Source organism: Euprymna scolopes, chromosome 36 (genome assembly GCF_053919585.1).
Source record: "Euprymna scolopes isolate OS-2025 chromosome 36, ASM5391958v1, whole genome shotgun sequence".
Classification (NCBI taxonomy): domain Eukaryota; kingdom Metazoa; phylum Mollusca; class Cephalopoda; order Sepiida; family Sepiolidae; genus Euprymna; species Euprymna scolopes.
The window spans coordinates 50,183,529-50,200,666 of record NC_136517.1 but is presented as its reverse complement, the minus strand read 5'-3'; the positions used below and the strand labels follow the sequence as shown (position 1 = coordinate 50,200,666).

Below are 17,138 nucleotides of genomic sequence, written 5' to 3'. Positions count from 1 at the left end.
AAACGACCCTAGTGTCTAACTGTCCTGTGGGGAGGCATTGTAAAAAAGAACCATTTCCTGATGTATAGAATATCTTTTTTTTTCTTTTGTTGATTTAATATTTGTGATAGAGAAACAGTTCCGACATCATTAAAGGAAACCTTCTTGCTTTTATTTTCCTAAAGTTGAATAAAAATAAATCCCAATCATAAATAGTTAACACACAAACAAATAAGCACATAAAAAGTTGAAAAAGGGAAAGTTATTAATATAAGAAGGGAGAAGAAAAAAAAGTCACATCAATCCATTAAATAAAAGAAAAATCAGATGAAAGAAACGAAAAAATGACACCTACCTTAGGTAATTTGGTCCTGTTCCTGGAGTAGTTCCCGTATTCTCAGAAGTATTGGACGCATAGCTACCGTCACGGGAATGCTTAATACCTGTAATAATAATGCCTTCATTGGATCCAAAATTGGTTTTCTTAGTTTTAGTAATATTGTGGAGCTCAGGGGAATATTCCTGAAAATATATAAACATAAAAAAAAAAAAGAATTAAAAAGAAATCATAATCAATTGCTGATTTTGTTTTACGGATTATCAACGGATCGTTTGAATACGGTCATTTTGATAAGTTTTCATGTTTTAACTTTTTGACATCTTCAAATATTGGCATCACTTGAGTCCTTTGTCAGCTGCTCTCAAACCATTTATTTAAAACTGTATATAACCATGGTGCAATCACACTTGACATTTGCATATACAGTTTGGCATATCTCTTGCTCAGCACATTCGCCACTTGGATACCATTCGGAGATGTGCACCAAGCGACTACCTTCTATCAGATCTCAAAGTTTTGATGTTTATCAACCGATTTGGTAAACATACATACAATTAAATAATCATTTTGCCAAGAACAACGCTGACCAACTTTTTGATCTCCATGCATCCAACACACGTGGACATGCTTATAAAGTCAGCATACACGTCCCATGATTTTCGGATGCATTTTTTCACGCTCACAAGTACTAAAGCATCAAACAATCTACCTGCATAGATTGTTTGTTGTCGAGACATATTTTAACAGCCTCATGCTTTCCAAAATTCACCAACACTACTCCCAACTCTATCCACATGCATATACGTTCTGCACTTATCTCAGCATTATTTTCAGTCGTCCTGGATCTTTCTTTGCCACTGGAATCATGCAGTACAGATTCAAGTGATATGGTTGGAGACTGAGCAACCCTTGTTTCACAACTACACATGTAGGCACCTTTACAAATTGAATTGAGATCATACTAATACACATGCATACATACACTTTTGAGAAGTTATAGTACACCTGAGCACCAAACACAATGATTTCACTATTAGTACCATTTATTTATAGATTAATTTAGTTTGTAAAAAGCCTGCAAATAATACATTCTGTTTAATCTAAAGATGAGAGCGTTACAGGTACTGTCACTCCAGGTCTGAATTGGTCAGAGATCAATGCCGACTAAGGGTCAAAGTGTAGGGACTCCACACTCCGTTAAGTTACCAAATTGAGCTGAATGGAGGGGGGGGGGGCTCCTGATTATGTTACTTCAAGGGTTGCGATATCTCCGTTCAATCTCAAGAGACAATGGACATCCTTGTAAGGGTAGCTTTATGTATAATTATGAGGCAAGGGTTGTGCAATACTCAACCACACCTCTAAATTGGCACTGCTTGGGCCCAGTGGTAAGGAGAGGCCCCAAATCGACTGGAAACAATGTTGAGATAAGCAGAGACATATATAGCATCTGGAATTTCCTAATGGTCATCTATTTTAGTCTGACCGGGCTCAATGTTGCTTAACTTTGGTGATCTGACTGGAATCGATGTGTCAACATGATTATGCTGTACATCAAGGATTGGATACCACAAATAGGAACGTGGACGAATAGTACATGATCACCAGAAGCATGGAGAAGAGGTTACAAGAAAGAACCACCTGGCCATCAATATAATATAGACAAAAAATAAAAAATAAAATAAAAATTTTTTTTTTTAAATTGATGACAAAGCAAATTTTAATTTTGAAAATGCTTAAATGATTGGATGATGAAATCGCTCATCTGCATAACCTGTCATATGGATTAAACGACTATTTTGACAGATTACAACTGGCTTTACTTTGGGAAAACATTATTCTCCTTCCATTGTAGACACAGCACATGAAGTGATGCTTTGCCTAATAAAGACGGTTGTTATCAGCAAAAGCAGTGCACAATTCATTTTGCAGATTCCCTTCATTGGATGTCGCTTATGATCAGACGAAGGACAAAGAAATGATATGCTGATTCTGATTATAAACAAAATGCAGTCTGCAAGGATTTATGGATAGCATGCCTAATTTTATAAAAATAAAAAAAAACTTGAAATGTTTTTTTTTATTTATATGATCGAATTCATTATTTTTTCTTTTTTAAACCAAAATTACATTTTTACTTGCAACCAAAGGGAAGTAAGCATGTGGCTGAATATTAGTTACGTCTCTTATTAAGATGGCAGCCATTTTTAAATAAATCTGATGCTGAAAATATTTTCTGGAAGGAATTAAATTGGATTACATTTTATTCTTAACACACTGCATCAATTAAAAAGCAAAAATATTGACTTTGTAGGAGAAAAGCTATTCTTACCAAAGAAATTGACTTAAAGAATGGAATAGGTTTTGTTAATTCACTGAGAATCACAAACTAGCTTATACAAGCCTGCGATGTAAACTCCCCTCTTGTCCATTGACCTTCACTTGAAGACATCTACAAATAGTCATTAATGATATACATGCGGTCATGCAATACTTTCCGACCATGACATACCATAGGATAAGTTGCTGTGATCCATTCTCACTACAATAGAAACATAGGACAGATGCTTTGGGCAAACCTAACAATACTTTACACAAGAACTGTTTAGAAGCTCCCTTTTCACAAAAACTTGATCACACTGAACTGAGTCACTTTTTCAACCATTTCCAAAGCTCAACTCTTGAAAAACATTTTCTTAGAAAGATTCTTTTGTTGCTCTGCTTTGTCAGTTGTTTCTTTTCATTTGATTCTTCACCAGACTCCAACTTCTCTACTACTAGACAGTTTAAAGTACCCGTAAAACATCAACTTCTTTTTTAATTATCGAAAATTCCATTTATTATCTTAATTTCAAAATCTACCAAAGTTAGAATGGTTATTAACATGAAATAAGTATTGGTGACTTAAAAAAATTCTAGGTTTTCCCTTCCCTGTCCTTAAAGCATACTCTTTTTTTTTTCTGATGAGTTTCACTACATGATTGAAAACATTTGGAAGAACATCTGGTACTGTCCAGGCTCATCACTTAACTTTGACAATATGACAAAAACCAGTGTATCTAACTCTAGAACTGAAAAAAAAAAAAAAAAGAAGTGGTATACTCCCCACCCACCAATTCAACAAACGTTGTGATTAATGGTTATTTACATTATTCAAGTAATAGTGATCACAGGGGAGACAATTCACGTTTTACTTGTTTTTCTTTTATTTGATCAACATTTACTTTTATTTAATGTTAATTCAAAATATTTAACTTGCCCATAAGTTTTTGTTAGAAATGAATACCAAGTACTTACAAACAGATTATATATAAATTTCATTCTTATATTGTCTTCAAAGGGTCCAGATGTAGCTGTAAAATTAATGTGTTCATGACGTAGGTAAGGAGTCTGTAATTTTTGTAGATTAGAGTATTGAAGTCAGATTTTTATTTTTTCAGCCGACTGCAGACATCTCGTTTAGGCACTGTGTAGTCATTATATATATATATATATATATATATATATATATATATATATATATGTATATATATAAGAGAATGTGTGTGTGTGTGTAAGGATACTTTTCAACCTACATACTCAACAAATTTTTTATTTACAGACTTGAAATTTGGTATATAGGTATTCAAACATGTGGAAAACGTTTTAATGGGTTTTCATCTAGAAAAAAGAGCTACTAAGTGGTCAAAATTTAAAATTTGATAAGAGCGTCTTGGATTTTTATCTGTTATGTTTCACAAATATGCATATGTGAATGGTTCACATAACAGATTCCTTGTGTTAATAATAAGTAGGTTTGAAAACACATTTAAAAAATGTCAAGCTGTTCTAATGGTTATCGTACTTGACTCACTTTTGGTTTCAATCTTGAATATTTTTTTTTTTTTTACTTACAAGAAGTGAACTATTTAGAAAAAAAACAATATTCGCATGTACATGTGTCAGTTTCTGTATGAAATAAAATACAATATTTATGCGTATTTATGACTAAGCAACGCCGAGTGACCTGCTAGTGTATATATATATATATATATATATATAAATGAGAGAGAGAATAAATGACAAAAAGTTATATTCCAAAATTCATGATGTTTACCATCTTATAATTTATTCCTTTAATTCAGGTCATTTATACAATTTTTAACAGTATCTGTTTCGTAGTGCAAAATCAATTATTATATTAATTGAAATTCAATATGGCGTAATGGAAAAATATAAAGGTATTTGCAGCTTCTCTTCCAATTTTCAGATTTTAATCATGTCAAATCACACTTCAATTCCTTTTGACGGATTGATTGTTGCTATTTCTTCTGATGAGTTAAGGGCATAATAGATTTACTGATTGATATAATAATTAAGTGATTGATTTTGCGTTACGAAACAGATACTGTCAAGAATTGTATAAGTCAACTGAATTAAAGGAATAAATTATAAAATGGTCAACATCATGAATTTTGAAATATAACTTTGTCATTTATTCTCTATATTGCTCTGTAATTACATTGAGCTTCTTAAATAATGATTGATATATAAAAAAATATATTTCTACAGAAATTATATATATATATATATATATATATATATATATATATATATATATATGTGTGTATATATACACATAACTGAGCATTTTTTTTTTATCTGTCTGTTAGTCACTTACAGACTTTAAACTATTCTAGAGATTTAGAAAAGTAAGTCATTCAAGACCACAAAGATCAACAGGAAAGGACTGATGTGTTAAAGGTTTTTGCATTTAATCAAAAGTGATGCCATTCCCATCATTTCTCTTTGTTGACCAAAAATCATCAAGTACAAATAATGGTGCTGAATTTAATGAACGCACGAAGAGGCAATACCAACTGGCTTGTTAAGATACTACCTTTCTTTTTCTTCCCATTCTGTCTTTTCCTCTTTTCCCCCCCCCCCACTTTTCCTTAGAAAATCAGAACACAAAAAAAAAAATAATAAAAAAATACTAATGAATTGCTACTTACCAAGGCTTTAAGCCACTCGAGGATGTGTTGAAGATACTGCCAGTTGGATGACGAGAGGATTAAAAACGATTTATGAGATGGATAAAAATTTGATTAAGAGGACAACTCAACAAGTATTTGTTTGTACTCGGCCTGATGATGACCCTGTTGTAGTCTGAAGGAAAACTCATGTGGTAATGTGCTCCACAGATAGGAATTTCTCAGCAAAAAAAGTTTCCACCAAAAGAGGGGAAAAGTACTAGGAGATTAAGCAAGTAATTGGAATTAAAATTTAAATATTTAATTTCATAAATCATTCGGCAGGCAAACAAATCTTACAAATGTAAAAGTAATTGCTGAACCGGTCACATGAAAAATCTAGATAAGCAGTGACAAACTAGAGAAATGTGAAAAGGCCTTCATGGTAAAGGATTGTCGTTGCTTTGCTGTTACTGTTGAGCATAAAATAACCATAAGTTGGATAGTTTTCAACAAAAATAATTTTTGATTTCTAAATATGTACCATAATTTACTTTGAATTGTTTGAACTACTGCTCACATCTTGGATGTTATTTTCACAACGTTTCAGCTGATGTAATCTCCGACCTTCTTCAGGTACATCTTGTCAAATTCTAGAATCTGTATGGAATTTTGAACGAAACTCTTTAATCCATGAAGGTAGACTAACCACTCTCAAACGATGAGAACGAAAAACTTGGGAGGGTAAACTTTCTAAAACTGCAGAGAACCATACACCAGATAGACAGAAACTCTGACGGTCTGATCTTAGTACGAATTCTCACTCCAAAGGGTAGTGTTATTTGTTCTAACAGTAATGTCCTGCATTAAAAATTAAGCCCGGGGGGGGGGGGGGTATGGATGCTATGTAATATAATTGATGTACTCAGTAACAAATATAATCATAAAAACTAATGATGGGGCAATTCCAATATTTTTTCCCAATTCCGATCCAATTACCAATTCTGATTCTTTATAAATCTCTAAATATTTAACTATAGTTATTTTTCCAGATTACCATAAAAACACACATTAAATGTGCAGATATATTCTTAAATGTAAAAATATACTTGTGGGAGTGGAAGATCTATAGATCTTAGTTTTAAAATCAATAAACATTTATTATTTATCATTACTGCAAGCAGGGAAAGATTTTGCTTTGAACAAAATCAAATAAAAAAGACAAACGAACCGCTTTTGGCGTCAAAAAATTGGCACATTTTTTTCTGATTCTGATACCCCCAGAAGTTCTGATTTTTCTGATTTCCAATTAATCATCCCAACACTAATAAAAACAGATAGTGAAATCACTAGGACTTGATGTAAATGTAAGGATTGATAAGAGTTATTTTCCTTCATCTGTGCTGCTTAAAAAATATTTAAAAATAGATTTAAACACAGGGTTATTTTGGCAGTGTGAGAATATGAATACTATTTCTGGTTAGTACAGTTTGGAGTGATACGAGAGATGTTAGGAGTTAATATTTCACAACCATGATCACTAGGTGTATCAAAAAAAAAAAAAAAAAAAAAAAAAAGTGCATTCCTACTAAGAATATTAACTAATAAAATAGCATTTAATACAAATGCTAGCAACGCATAACTTTTAAGTAGCAATGGATGATGCACACTTTTTTTTATTGTGACACTGGATCCTGTCTACTAATCTGAGGCACCAATTTCCTCCAGGTTGAAAACCATTGCACTACACAAAGGCAAATTATTTGCTAGAAAGTATGGATATTCATTTAAACATTTGGGTTTGTATTACTGTACACATAGATTCGAAAAAGTTGTTAAAAAACAAATATGTAACAAATAAATGTTATCAAAGGCAAGATAAGTTACTTTTCTACCTAACTGGATACTTTTTTAGTGTTTTTATTTAATGTAACATGTTTATTAAGCTCAAAAAACCTACAGTGTTTACCGAGGTATTGGAAAATTTAAAATGGCGTCTGACTCTTTCTTGAACATGGTAAGTTTAGGAAAATGAGTTAAAACTAAGAAAGTATACAAAATACTGTTAGAAATCTACCGAATATATGTCAGCTTATGTCGCAGTAACATATTGAGCGAGTTTCTAACAGTATTTAAAAAATTTTTTTTTTTTACTTTAAACTCATTTTCCCAAGCTTACCGTATTCAAGAGAGAGGCAGACACCATTTAAAATTTTCCAATACATCGGTAAACACTGTAGGTTTTTTGAGCTGAATAAACATGTTACATTAAATGAAAACACTAAAAAAGTATCCAGTTAGGTAGAAAAGTTACTTATCTTGCCTTTAATAACATTTATTTGTTATATATTTGTTTTTGACAACTTTTTCAAATCTATGTGTATAGTAATACAAACACAAACATTTTTCTTTTCTGTTTAATTAAAATAAAAAGGAAATACTATTTTGTGTGCACATAAAATGTTCAAAGTGCAGGAGATGAGTTTAAAAAAAAAATAGTGAAAATGTTGTCATAAAATTCAATGAACGACACTGAAATTGATTACAATCATTTTTTATTTAAATTAAAAAAAAAAAATTTTTCTTTTACACAATTTTTTTTTTTTTTTTAATTAAGTAAACCAATACAGTTAAGGCAAGAAAACAAGAATATCAACTTTAAAAAACAATGCACAAGATTTTTCTTTTTAATAGAAAACGATCAGGTTTACATTTTCAGGCTTTGTTTCTATGTTAAATTATTCTTTTGAAACAAGGAGACCGACATGAAAACTTGAAACAAACTGAATTCAAAAAGATTAAAAAAAAAAAAAAAAAATAGAATCATCATCATCATATTCTGCTTAACATTTGTTTTACATGCTGTCTTGTGTTGACTGGCTTTTAGAACTTTACTTTCAAACTAACCTATCTCTGGTCAGGTCAAATTTATCTCTTTCAAATCTATCCTTATTACTTTCTCACGTTTTCTTTAGTCTTCCTGGCCCTGCTACTTTAACCGATCTACAACTACTAACCTAAGGGCACTCATTAATTCTTTCAACGTGATCATATCAACAATGTCTCCTGTTCCTTCAATGTTCACAGAAATCTCTAATGTAAATTTACGTTTTTCTCATGAAGAATGTTTAACAATCTAAGAACATTGCTTATGAGTTCTTAAGAATTATAAAAAGAACAGCTGTTTTGAAAATTAAAGCTGCCAATTCTTGTATTGAGACAGATCTGACCTTCTTAAAAAAAAAAATCATAAAACAAAACATCTATTTTATATCCTAGCTATAGAAAGACATTCTTGTTGGTTAAGAATCCACAACTAATTTTTGTCCTGATCATAACAAGCAGTAATTATGATCTATGTAAGTTTTTTTTTTTTTTTTTAGATCTTAAGATTGCTGACAGCCAAGATGTGTTAAGTTTGAATAAGACATGAAGATTAGTTTTTTTTCCTGTTGAATAAAAATAAATGTCCTTTCATGAAAAAGGAAAACAAAAATGTCTGAAGGCGAAGGGCTAAAAATGGCATAATTTGGTGAACAATAAGTTTATGAATGTCGTGAAAACATTTTTTTTAGCAAAGAATCTTGCAATACATATATAACAGAAACAAGCATTCTTTTTTTTTTTGCATTGCTAAGCAGGGAAAGCAAGTACTGTTTAAGTTATCTCTAGACAGAGTGAACACAAAAACATATTTCTATCTCAATTTTTTCTTTCTTTCTTTTATGACTGGTTGCTCTCTCTTTTGTCCCTCCCTCTCTTCCTAGAAGTTTATATATTGCTAATGGAGTCCAGTGTTGCCAGGAGAAAAAGAAAAGGAATCACAATCTAAATCACTAAATTAACCAGAAAGACACTTCACTAAAAATTCTAGACCTTTATGCACAATACAAAAAATATTTGCAAATAGAACAAGGTGTTATAGCAAAATGAAAATAATCATTTTACAGATGATAGGCACTTGTAGCCATAGGCACCACTTGGATATTCTAGTGCATCTCCTTAGCTATCATCTGAGAGTAAATGTGTTTGAAGGATCAAACAGTTAGAAAATTTGAAGAAAATGAGTGTATAACTATGAGATTATAACATTACGAACGTTTTGGAGTCGAAATCAATTTACTCTTATGTAGGAGTAGAAAAAAAAAGACTTTTTAATATTTTCGTTTGTCTTGAGCAATTTAAAAAACAAAAACAAAAAAAACAGGCTGCATCGGTTAAAACTGTTTTCTGAAAAAATCACACTTCTTGTGGCACATTTACACATTTCAAATGCGTTTTTCTTCAAATTACATGCATTGTGCTAAGTAGATTTTAACATAAAATGATTCCTTATTAAATATTTAAAAAAAACAAAAACAAAAAAACAACCTTATTGCCTATACACAATTTTTTAAATCACACGTTCATGCCTTCAGACACATCATTTACCATGCCATATCCATTACAATATAATCGCAAAATATCTAAGTTTTGATGAAATAAAAAAAAAAAAAAAATAACCCAAAAACTTAGCCCTTGTGCGGAACATATTGAAATATTTCTTTAATCATTGAATTATAAAACAGTAAAACTGAATAGTTAATTTTTTTTTAATATGCTTTAACAGAACAAATTACACATTAAACTATATTTTAGTTCTGGAACAAAGTTATGTTAAAAAAATGATTCAATTAAGCTAATTAGTTGTAATTCAATAATTACCCGAACAATATGCCCATTTCTATCTTATGTATTTTTTTTATATCCCCTTTCACTAGGTTTACTCAATTATGCTTTATATTTATGTCTCTGTGAACATTAAAAGAATAACATCTTTTTTTTTTAAATGTTATCTAATTTACATAATCGTGTCTGTACACACTGCAAACACATATGTAAATTAGATGGCAAAATAAGTTTTTTCACTTGAGAATAAATAACATTTCTTATAATAATAATTCTATAAACTTACACCCACATACAACACACATAGACATGTGGTAGCACAAGCCTTGGCTAGTACAACAGAAAATGGGCATGATGAATTGAGGAGAATAGAAAGAGAAGAGAGAAAGAGCACCAACCAGACCTCCACTAGAAAGGTGCAGAAAGTACCTTAGGCAAAGGAGGGGCTAATGCTATTGAAATTCCAAAGACCAATGTTCCTCGTCAGTAAAAAAAAAAAAAAAAAGGTCAATAGTAAACAGCTGTTGCGATAATGCAGAATTATTTGTAATAGTTATTGAAAGAGATGGACAGTATTGAAAATCTGGGGACACTTGTTATCACTTAAACTCTACTAGTTAATGTCAGCAATCACTGATAAAGACTTGCGTGAAGACTCCTTGTGAATTAATAAGGATACAGAAGTAAAGAGACATTTTTAGTTATGCGAGAAGGGTGTCTGAACAGATACGTCATAGCTTATGAATTTTTTAATGAAATGAAAATAGAATAATGGTACTGGTTGTGACTCAACGGGTCATGGGCACATTTAGTACAATCTATATGTTAACACACTTCTTCGCATGTTAATTTTTTTCTACTTGCTTTTAAGTATTTTAAAGTTTCATCTCTTGCACTCATCAAACATTCAAAGTGGGTCTTATTATTTTATTATAAACACCTCTTCCAGCTAGTATGCATATAGTTAATGATATTTATGTAATGGTTGGTTTCATCTAAACTAGGTTTTGACCAACCATAGGATGTCTAAAGGGCACGAAAGGGCAGCCAAGGTTTCACGGGCCGAAAGCATTTTACAATAGGATCTCTAATCATTGATCCAGAATAAGTTGTCCACAATGACTAATTGAACAGACATTTCTCCTAAGACATAAATTCTAATCCTAAACTGGAGCATACTAAATAGAATAACACCTTGTATATTGGCCAACAAAGGTATTTTTTTATAGTAATTAAAAATGAGCTAAAATTACACCCGTTATTTTAGCTGTCTCCATTCGGTCCACCCAACAATAATTATAGACTTGCTATTTGCGTATGACAAACAGTAGAGCACATACTTCTGCTTTTAATATTCTTTCTTGGTACAAAAAAAAAAAAATCATATACCTAAAAAAGGGATGCTCAAATAATGCTACACAAAACGTTTGCACCTCCCTCCCCCACCTCTTCCTTCCTTAACTATAATTACAAGTTCCAAGGGGACTTAAAATGTTTACCACCTGCATATTAAGAACGGATCACTTTCTGACATGACAAACATTGTTATCTATTCTTAATTTATACACGCATTTTATGTCCATACATACGAAACCACCTTTCAGACACACACACAAAAAAAAAAAAAAAAAAAAAAAACCCGAGATCGATCAAGCAGTAAACATGAATTCTGCCTCTCTTTTATACGGTGTCCATCACTCTCACTTCTGTTACACATGCACATTACTTATTAAAAATCTAAGTTAATAAAACTAACTAGGAAACTAAAAGTAGGAATGGTTCATTAATTACATAAACAAAAGAAAATATCACAAGTATCAATCTTATTAGGAGAGTAAAACTGGACTATGGCTTTATTTTCACCAGCCTCATAACTCTCGATTCCCTTATTTTGTCCTTTAGTTCTAACATTACATTAACGATGTTTCTGATAAAGGAGGAAGGATTGCTGTTTTCTTAGGCAGAATGTATCCATCTAACACTTAGCATTGGCTAGTTGGAGAGAGAGCAAAGAGAGAGAGAGCAAAGAGAGAGAGAGAGAGAGAGGAGAGAGAGAGAGGAGAGAGAGAGCAAAGAGAGAGAGAGAGAGGAGAGAGAGAGAGAGAGGAGAGAGAGAGGAGAGAGAGAGAGCAAAGAGAGAGAGAGAGCAAAGAGAGAGAGAGAGCAAAGAGAGAGAGAGAGAGGAGAGAGAGAGAGCAAAGAGAGAGAGAGAGAGGAGAGAGAGAGCAAAGAGAGAGAGGAGAGAGAGGAGAGAGAGAGCAAAGAGAGAGAGAGCAAAGAGAGAGGAGAGAGGGAGCAAAGAGAGAGCAAAGAGAGAGCAAAGAGAGAGAGAGAGCAAAGAGAGAGAGAGAGAGCAAAAAGAGAGAGAGAGAGAGCAAAAAGAGAGAGAGAGAGAGCAAAAAGAGAGAGAGAGAGAGCAAAAAGAGAGAGAGAGAGCAAAAAGAGAGAGAGCAAAGAGAGAGAGAGCAAAAAGAGAGAGAGCAAAGAGAGAGAGAGAGAGAGAGAGCAAAGAGAGAGAGAGAGCAAAGAGAGAGAGAGAGAGAGCAAAGAGAGAGAGAGAGAGAGCAAAGAGAGAGAGAGAGAGAGCAAAGAGAGAGAGAGAGAGCAAAGAGAGAGAGAGAGAGCAAAGAGAGAGAGCAAAGAGAGAGAGAGAGCAAGAGAGAGAGAGCAAAGAGAGAGAGAGCAAAGAGAGAGAGAGCAAAGAGAGAGAGAGCAAAGAGAGAGAGAGAGCAAAGAGAGAGAGAGAGAGCAAAGAGAGAGAGAGAGCAAAGAGAGAGAGAGAGAGCAAAGAGAGAGAGAGAGAGCAAAGAGAGAGAGAGAGAAGGCAAAGAGAGAGAGAGAAGGCAAAGAGAGAGAGAGAGAGAGCAAAGAGAGAGAGAGAGAGCAAAGAGAGAGAGAGAGAGCAAAGAGAGAGAGAGAGAGAGCAAAGAGAGAGAGAGAGAGCAAAGAGAGAGAGAGAGAGCAAAGAGAGAGAGAGAGCAAAGAGAGAGAGAGAGCAAAGAGAGAGAGAGAGAGCAAAGAGAGAGAGAGAGAGAGCAAAGAGAGAGAGAGAGAGAGCAAGAGAGAGAGAGAGAGAGAGCAAAGAGAGAGAGAGAGAGAGCAAAGAGAGAGAGAGAGAGAGCAAAGAGAGAGAGAGAGAGCAAAGAGAGAGAGAGAGCAAAGAGAGAGAGAGAGAGAGCAAAGAGAGAGAGAGAGAGCAAAGAGAAAGAGAGAGAGAGCAAAGAGAGAGAGAGAGAGAGCAAAGAGAGAGAGAGAGAGCAAAGAGAGAGAGAGAGAGAGCAAAGAGAGAGAGAAAGAGCAAAGAGAGAGAGAGAAAGAGCAAAGAGAGAGAGAGAAAGAGCAAAGAGAGAGAGAGAAAGAGGAAAAGAGAGAGAGAGAAAGAGCAAAGAGAGAGAGAAAGAGCAAAGAGAGAGAAAGAGCAAAGAGAGAGAGAAAGAGCAAAGAGAGAGAGAAAGAGCAAAGAGAGAGAGAGAAAGACCAAAGAGAGAGAGAGAAAGACCAAAGAGAGAGAGAAAGAGCAAAGAGAGAGAGAAAGAGCAAAGAGAGAGAGAAAGAGCAAAGAGAGAGAGAGAAAGAGCAAAGAGAGAGAGAAAGAGCAAAGAGAGAGAGAAAGAGCAAAGAGAGAGAGAAAGAGCAAAGAGAGAGAGAAAGAGCAAAGAGAGAGAGAAAGAGCAAAGAGAGAGAGAGCAAAGAGAGAGAGAGCAAAGAGAGAGAGAGCAAAGAGAGAGAGAGCAAAGAGAGAGAGAGCAAAGAGAGAGAGAGCAAAGAGAGAGAGAGCAAAGAGAGAGAGAGCAAAGAGAGAGAGAGCAAAGAGAGAGAGAGCAAAGAGAGAGAGAGAGCAAAGAGAGAGAGAGAGCAAAGAGAGAGAGAGAGAGCAAAGAGAGAGAGAGAGCAAAGAGAGAGAGAGAGAGCAAAGAGAGAGAAAGCAAAGAGAGAGAAAGCAAAGAGAGAGAAAGCAAAGAGAGAGAAAGCAAAGAGAGAGAAAGCAAAGAGAGAGAGAGAGAGAAAGCAAAGAGAGAGAGAGAGAGAAAGCAAAGAGAGAGAGAGAGACAGCAAAGAGAGAGAGAGAGACAGCAAAGAGAGAGAGAGAGAGAAAGCAAAGAGAGAGAGAGAGAGAGAAAGCAAAGAGAGAGAGAGAGAGAGAAAGCAAAGAGAGAGAGAGAGAGAGAAAGCAAAGAGAGAGAGAGAGAGAAAGCAAAGAGAGAGAGAGAGAAAGCAAAGAGAGAGAAAGCAAAGAGAGAGAAAGCAAAGAGAGAGAAAGCAAAGAGAGAGAAAGCAAAGAGAGAGAAAGCAAAGAGAGAGAGAGAGAGAAAGCAAGAGAGAGAGAGAGAGAGAAAGCAAAGAGAGAGAAAGCAAAGAGAGAGAGAGAAAGCAAAGAGAGAGAGAGAAAGCAAAGAGAGAGAGAGAAAGCAAAGAGAGAGAGAAAGCAAAGAGAGAGAGAAAGCAAAGAGAGAGAGAAAGCAAAGAGAGAGAGAAAGCAAAGAGAGAGAGAAAGCAAAGAGAGAGAGAAAGCAAAGAGAGAGAGAAAGCAAAGAGAGAGAGAAAGCAAAGAGAGAGAAAGCAAAGAGAGAGAGAGAGAAAGCAAAGAGAGAGAGAGAAAGCAAAGAGAGAGAGAGAGAGAAAGCAAAGAGAGAGAAAGCAAAGAGAGAGAGAGAGAGAAAGCAGAGAGAGAGAGAGAGAGAAAGAAAAAGAGAGAGAGAGAGAGAGAGAGAGAGAGAGAGAGAGAGAAAGCAAAGAGAGAGAGAGAGAGAGAGAGAGAAAGCAAAGAGAGAGAGAGAGAAAGCAAAGAGAGAGAAAGCAAAGAGAGAGAAAGCAAAGAGAGAGAAAGAGAGAAAGCAAAGAGAGAGAAAGCAAAGAGAGAGAAAGCAAAGAGAGAGAGAAAGCAAAGAGAGAGAGAAAGCAAAGAGAGAGAGAAAGCAAAGAGAGAGAGAAAGCAAAGAGAGAGAGAAAGCAAAGAGAGAGAGAAAGCAAAGAGAGAGAGAAAGCAAAGAGAGAGAGAGAGAGCAAAGAGAGAGAGAGAGAGAGCAAAGAGAGAGAGAGAGAGAGCAAAGAGAGAGAGAGAGAGAGCAAAGAGAGAGAGAGAGCAAAGAGAGAGAGAGAGAGCAAAGAGAGAGAGAGAGAGAGCAAAGAGAAGAGAGAGAGAGAGCAAAGAGAGAGAGAGAGAGAGCAAAGAGAGAGAGAGAGAGAGCAAAGAGAGAGAGAGAGAGCAAAGAGAGAGAGAGAGAGAGCAAAGAGAGAGAGAGAGAGAGCAAAGAGAGAGAGAGAGAGAGCAAAGAGAGAGAGAGAGAGAGCAAAGAGAGAGAGAGAGAGAGCAAAGAGAGAGAGAGAGAGAGCAAAGAGAGAGAGAGAGAGAGAGAGAGAGAGAGAGAGAGAGAGAGAGAGAGAGGAAAGCAAAAATGACTTCATCGGGGATTTTTTTTTTTAAGGTGAGAGATAGGAGAGGGAAATAAACAGAAAAAAAGGCTAATTTTAGATTGTGTTCGTTTATTTATTTTTGGATTCAATTTGCTTTGCAAATTGACTTTTCCCTAATTCAAATAATCTAACATTAATAGCAATCGGTAACTCAGCTAGTCACATTTAATTCCATTCTTCATATCATGTCTAAATAACTGGAAAATAGTTGAACTTGGACATTATACAAAATATCTTGGAGAAAAGTAAAAGAAACTGACGGACGAAAACAATAACAGAATTTATATTTTCATGAAGAAAAAAAAATATATTAATTAGAAGCAAAATATGACTAACAAGACAATAATTAGATGTTTTTGTTTCCTTTTTGGGCTTTTTTTTTTTTTTTTTTTTTTTTTTTTTTGGTTTTTTGTTAGAGGAAAATTCCAGTCCGTTCATAATTTTGGAAGCTTTTTTTTTTTTCTTTTTTTTTTTTTTTTGTGAAATTGTTTGGCAGATGATGCTGAGCCATTTGTCGCATTTCACAAGACTCGAACCTGGTCAATCATGTAGACCGGCGTTTTTTCTTTTCTTTTTCTTTTTATTGCATTTGAGACAACAAAATGCTGGAAATTCTAGTTGAAATTTTCAATGTCAGAAAGAAGTAAAGTGTAAGAATTTTCAAATATGGCTTCCATACGGCAGTGTTGATCAGAAGAAAGATTTTGTAAAAGATGCCAAGTTAGCTTGGGATTGCTTTCCCATGAAAGATTCACTCAATTTGCTGTCCGACGTATTCCTGAAGGAAAAAACAGAATCTATATCATCCTCGTGGAAGATAACTTCAAAATATCAGTGCAGACTTTGAGATCATGATCACTTTTATTTTCTCATTTTTTATAATGGCTGATTGACCTGTTCTTAACTTAATTTATATTTTAAGTAAAATGTATTAAAATTGCAATTCTTTATTATAACCCCGCCACGAAAAAGTGCCCTATAATATCTTTTTATTATTAATTACGTTGATTTATTTTTATTCACTGAATACATATATGCAACCTTATTATGAAGAACTTTCAGGTTTCAATTGTTTTTATATTTAAAAACGTGGATAAGTTTAATTTATATATTGACGTAAACGTTTAAGTTTATATACATTAAATAGTTAACTGTTTAGTCATTAGTTAGGAAGCACTCAAAGGAGCCAAGGCATTTTTTATTAATAATTCAATTTTTGGTGTGGTTTTCCAGTTGTCATAAATTTTTAGGATTTTCATGCATTTTGATAAACAGTTTCTATTTTAACTTAATTATTACATGACAGCAATTCAAGATTCAGCGATATTTCTATCTGTATTTAACTGCAGCAGTACACAAAAGGCCAGTTTTAAAATCAGAGGGCTTCATGGAATAAATTTAAAAAATTTGATTATTCAATTTTATTTCCAATATACTATTGTTAATTAAAATACAAATAATTTTATATAATTCTTTATTTTCAATTGTAATTATGATAATTCCCTAATTTCCAATACTAGCTAATTTTCAAAATTAGAGAAGCTTGAATATTTGGTTTATGAAACCCCCATACATAAAAATAGTGATGCTTGTTTTGCGCTCCTATAGTCTATTAAATATTCACAGTATATATAAGATAATCACAGTATAAAGTTTAAACTCATTATGTTACGCATTAAGGAAAATACAATATTAAAATAAAAACTACCGCTTTCTGCGAAGCTTCTGCGAAGCTTCTGCGTGTTTATGTTTACCCACACCAAAAATGAGATTGATTTAAGAAA

General features: G+C 33.7%; 1 protein-coding gene across 1 annotated transcript in view; it reads right to left on the bottom strand.

Moving 5' to 3' along the window:
• LOC145260463 (protein kinase C and casein kinase substrate in neurons protein 1-like) overlaps positions 1 to 17,138 on the bottom strand; it is a 143,003-nt gene that overhangs the window by 70,813 nt on the left and 55,052 nt on the right. Inside the window, exon 6 of the mRNA XM_080118542.1 lies at positions 335 to 501. Within this exon, the coding sequence (XP_079974668.1) occupies positions 335 to 501 (167 nt within the window). The remainder of the gene's footprint in view (positions 1 to 334; positions 502 to 17,138) is intronic.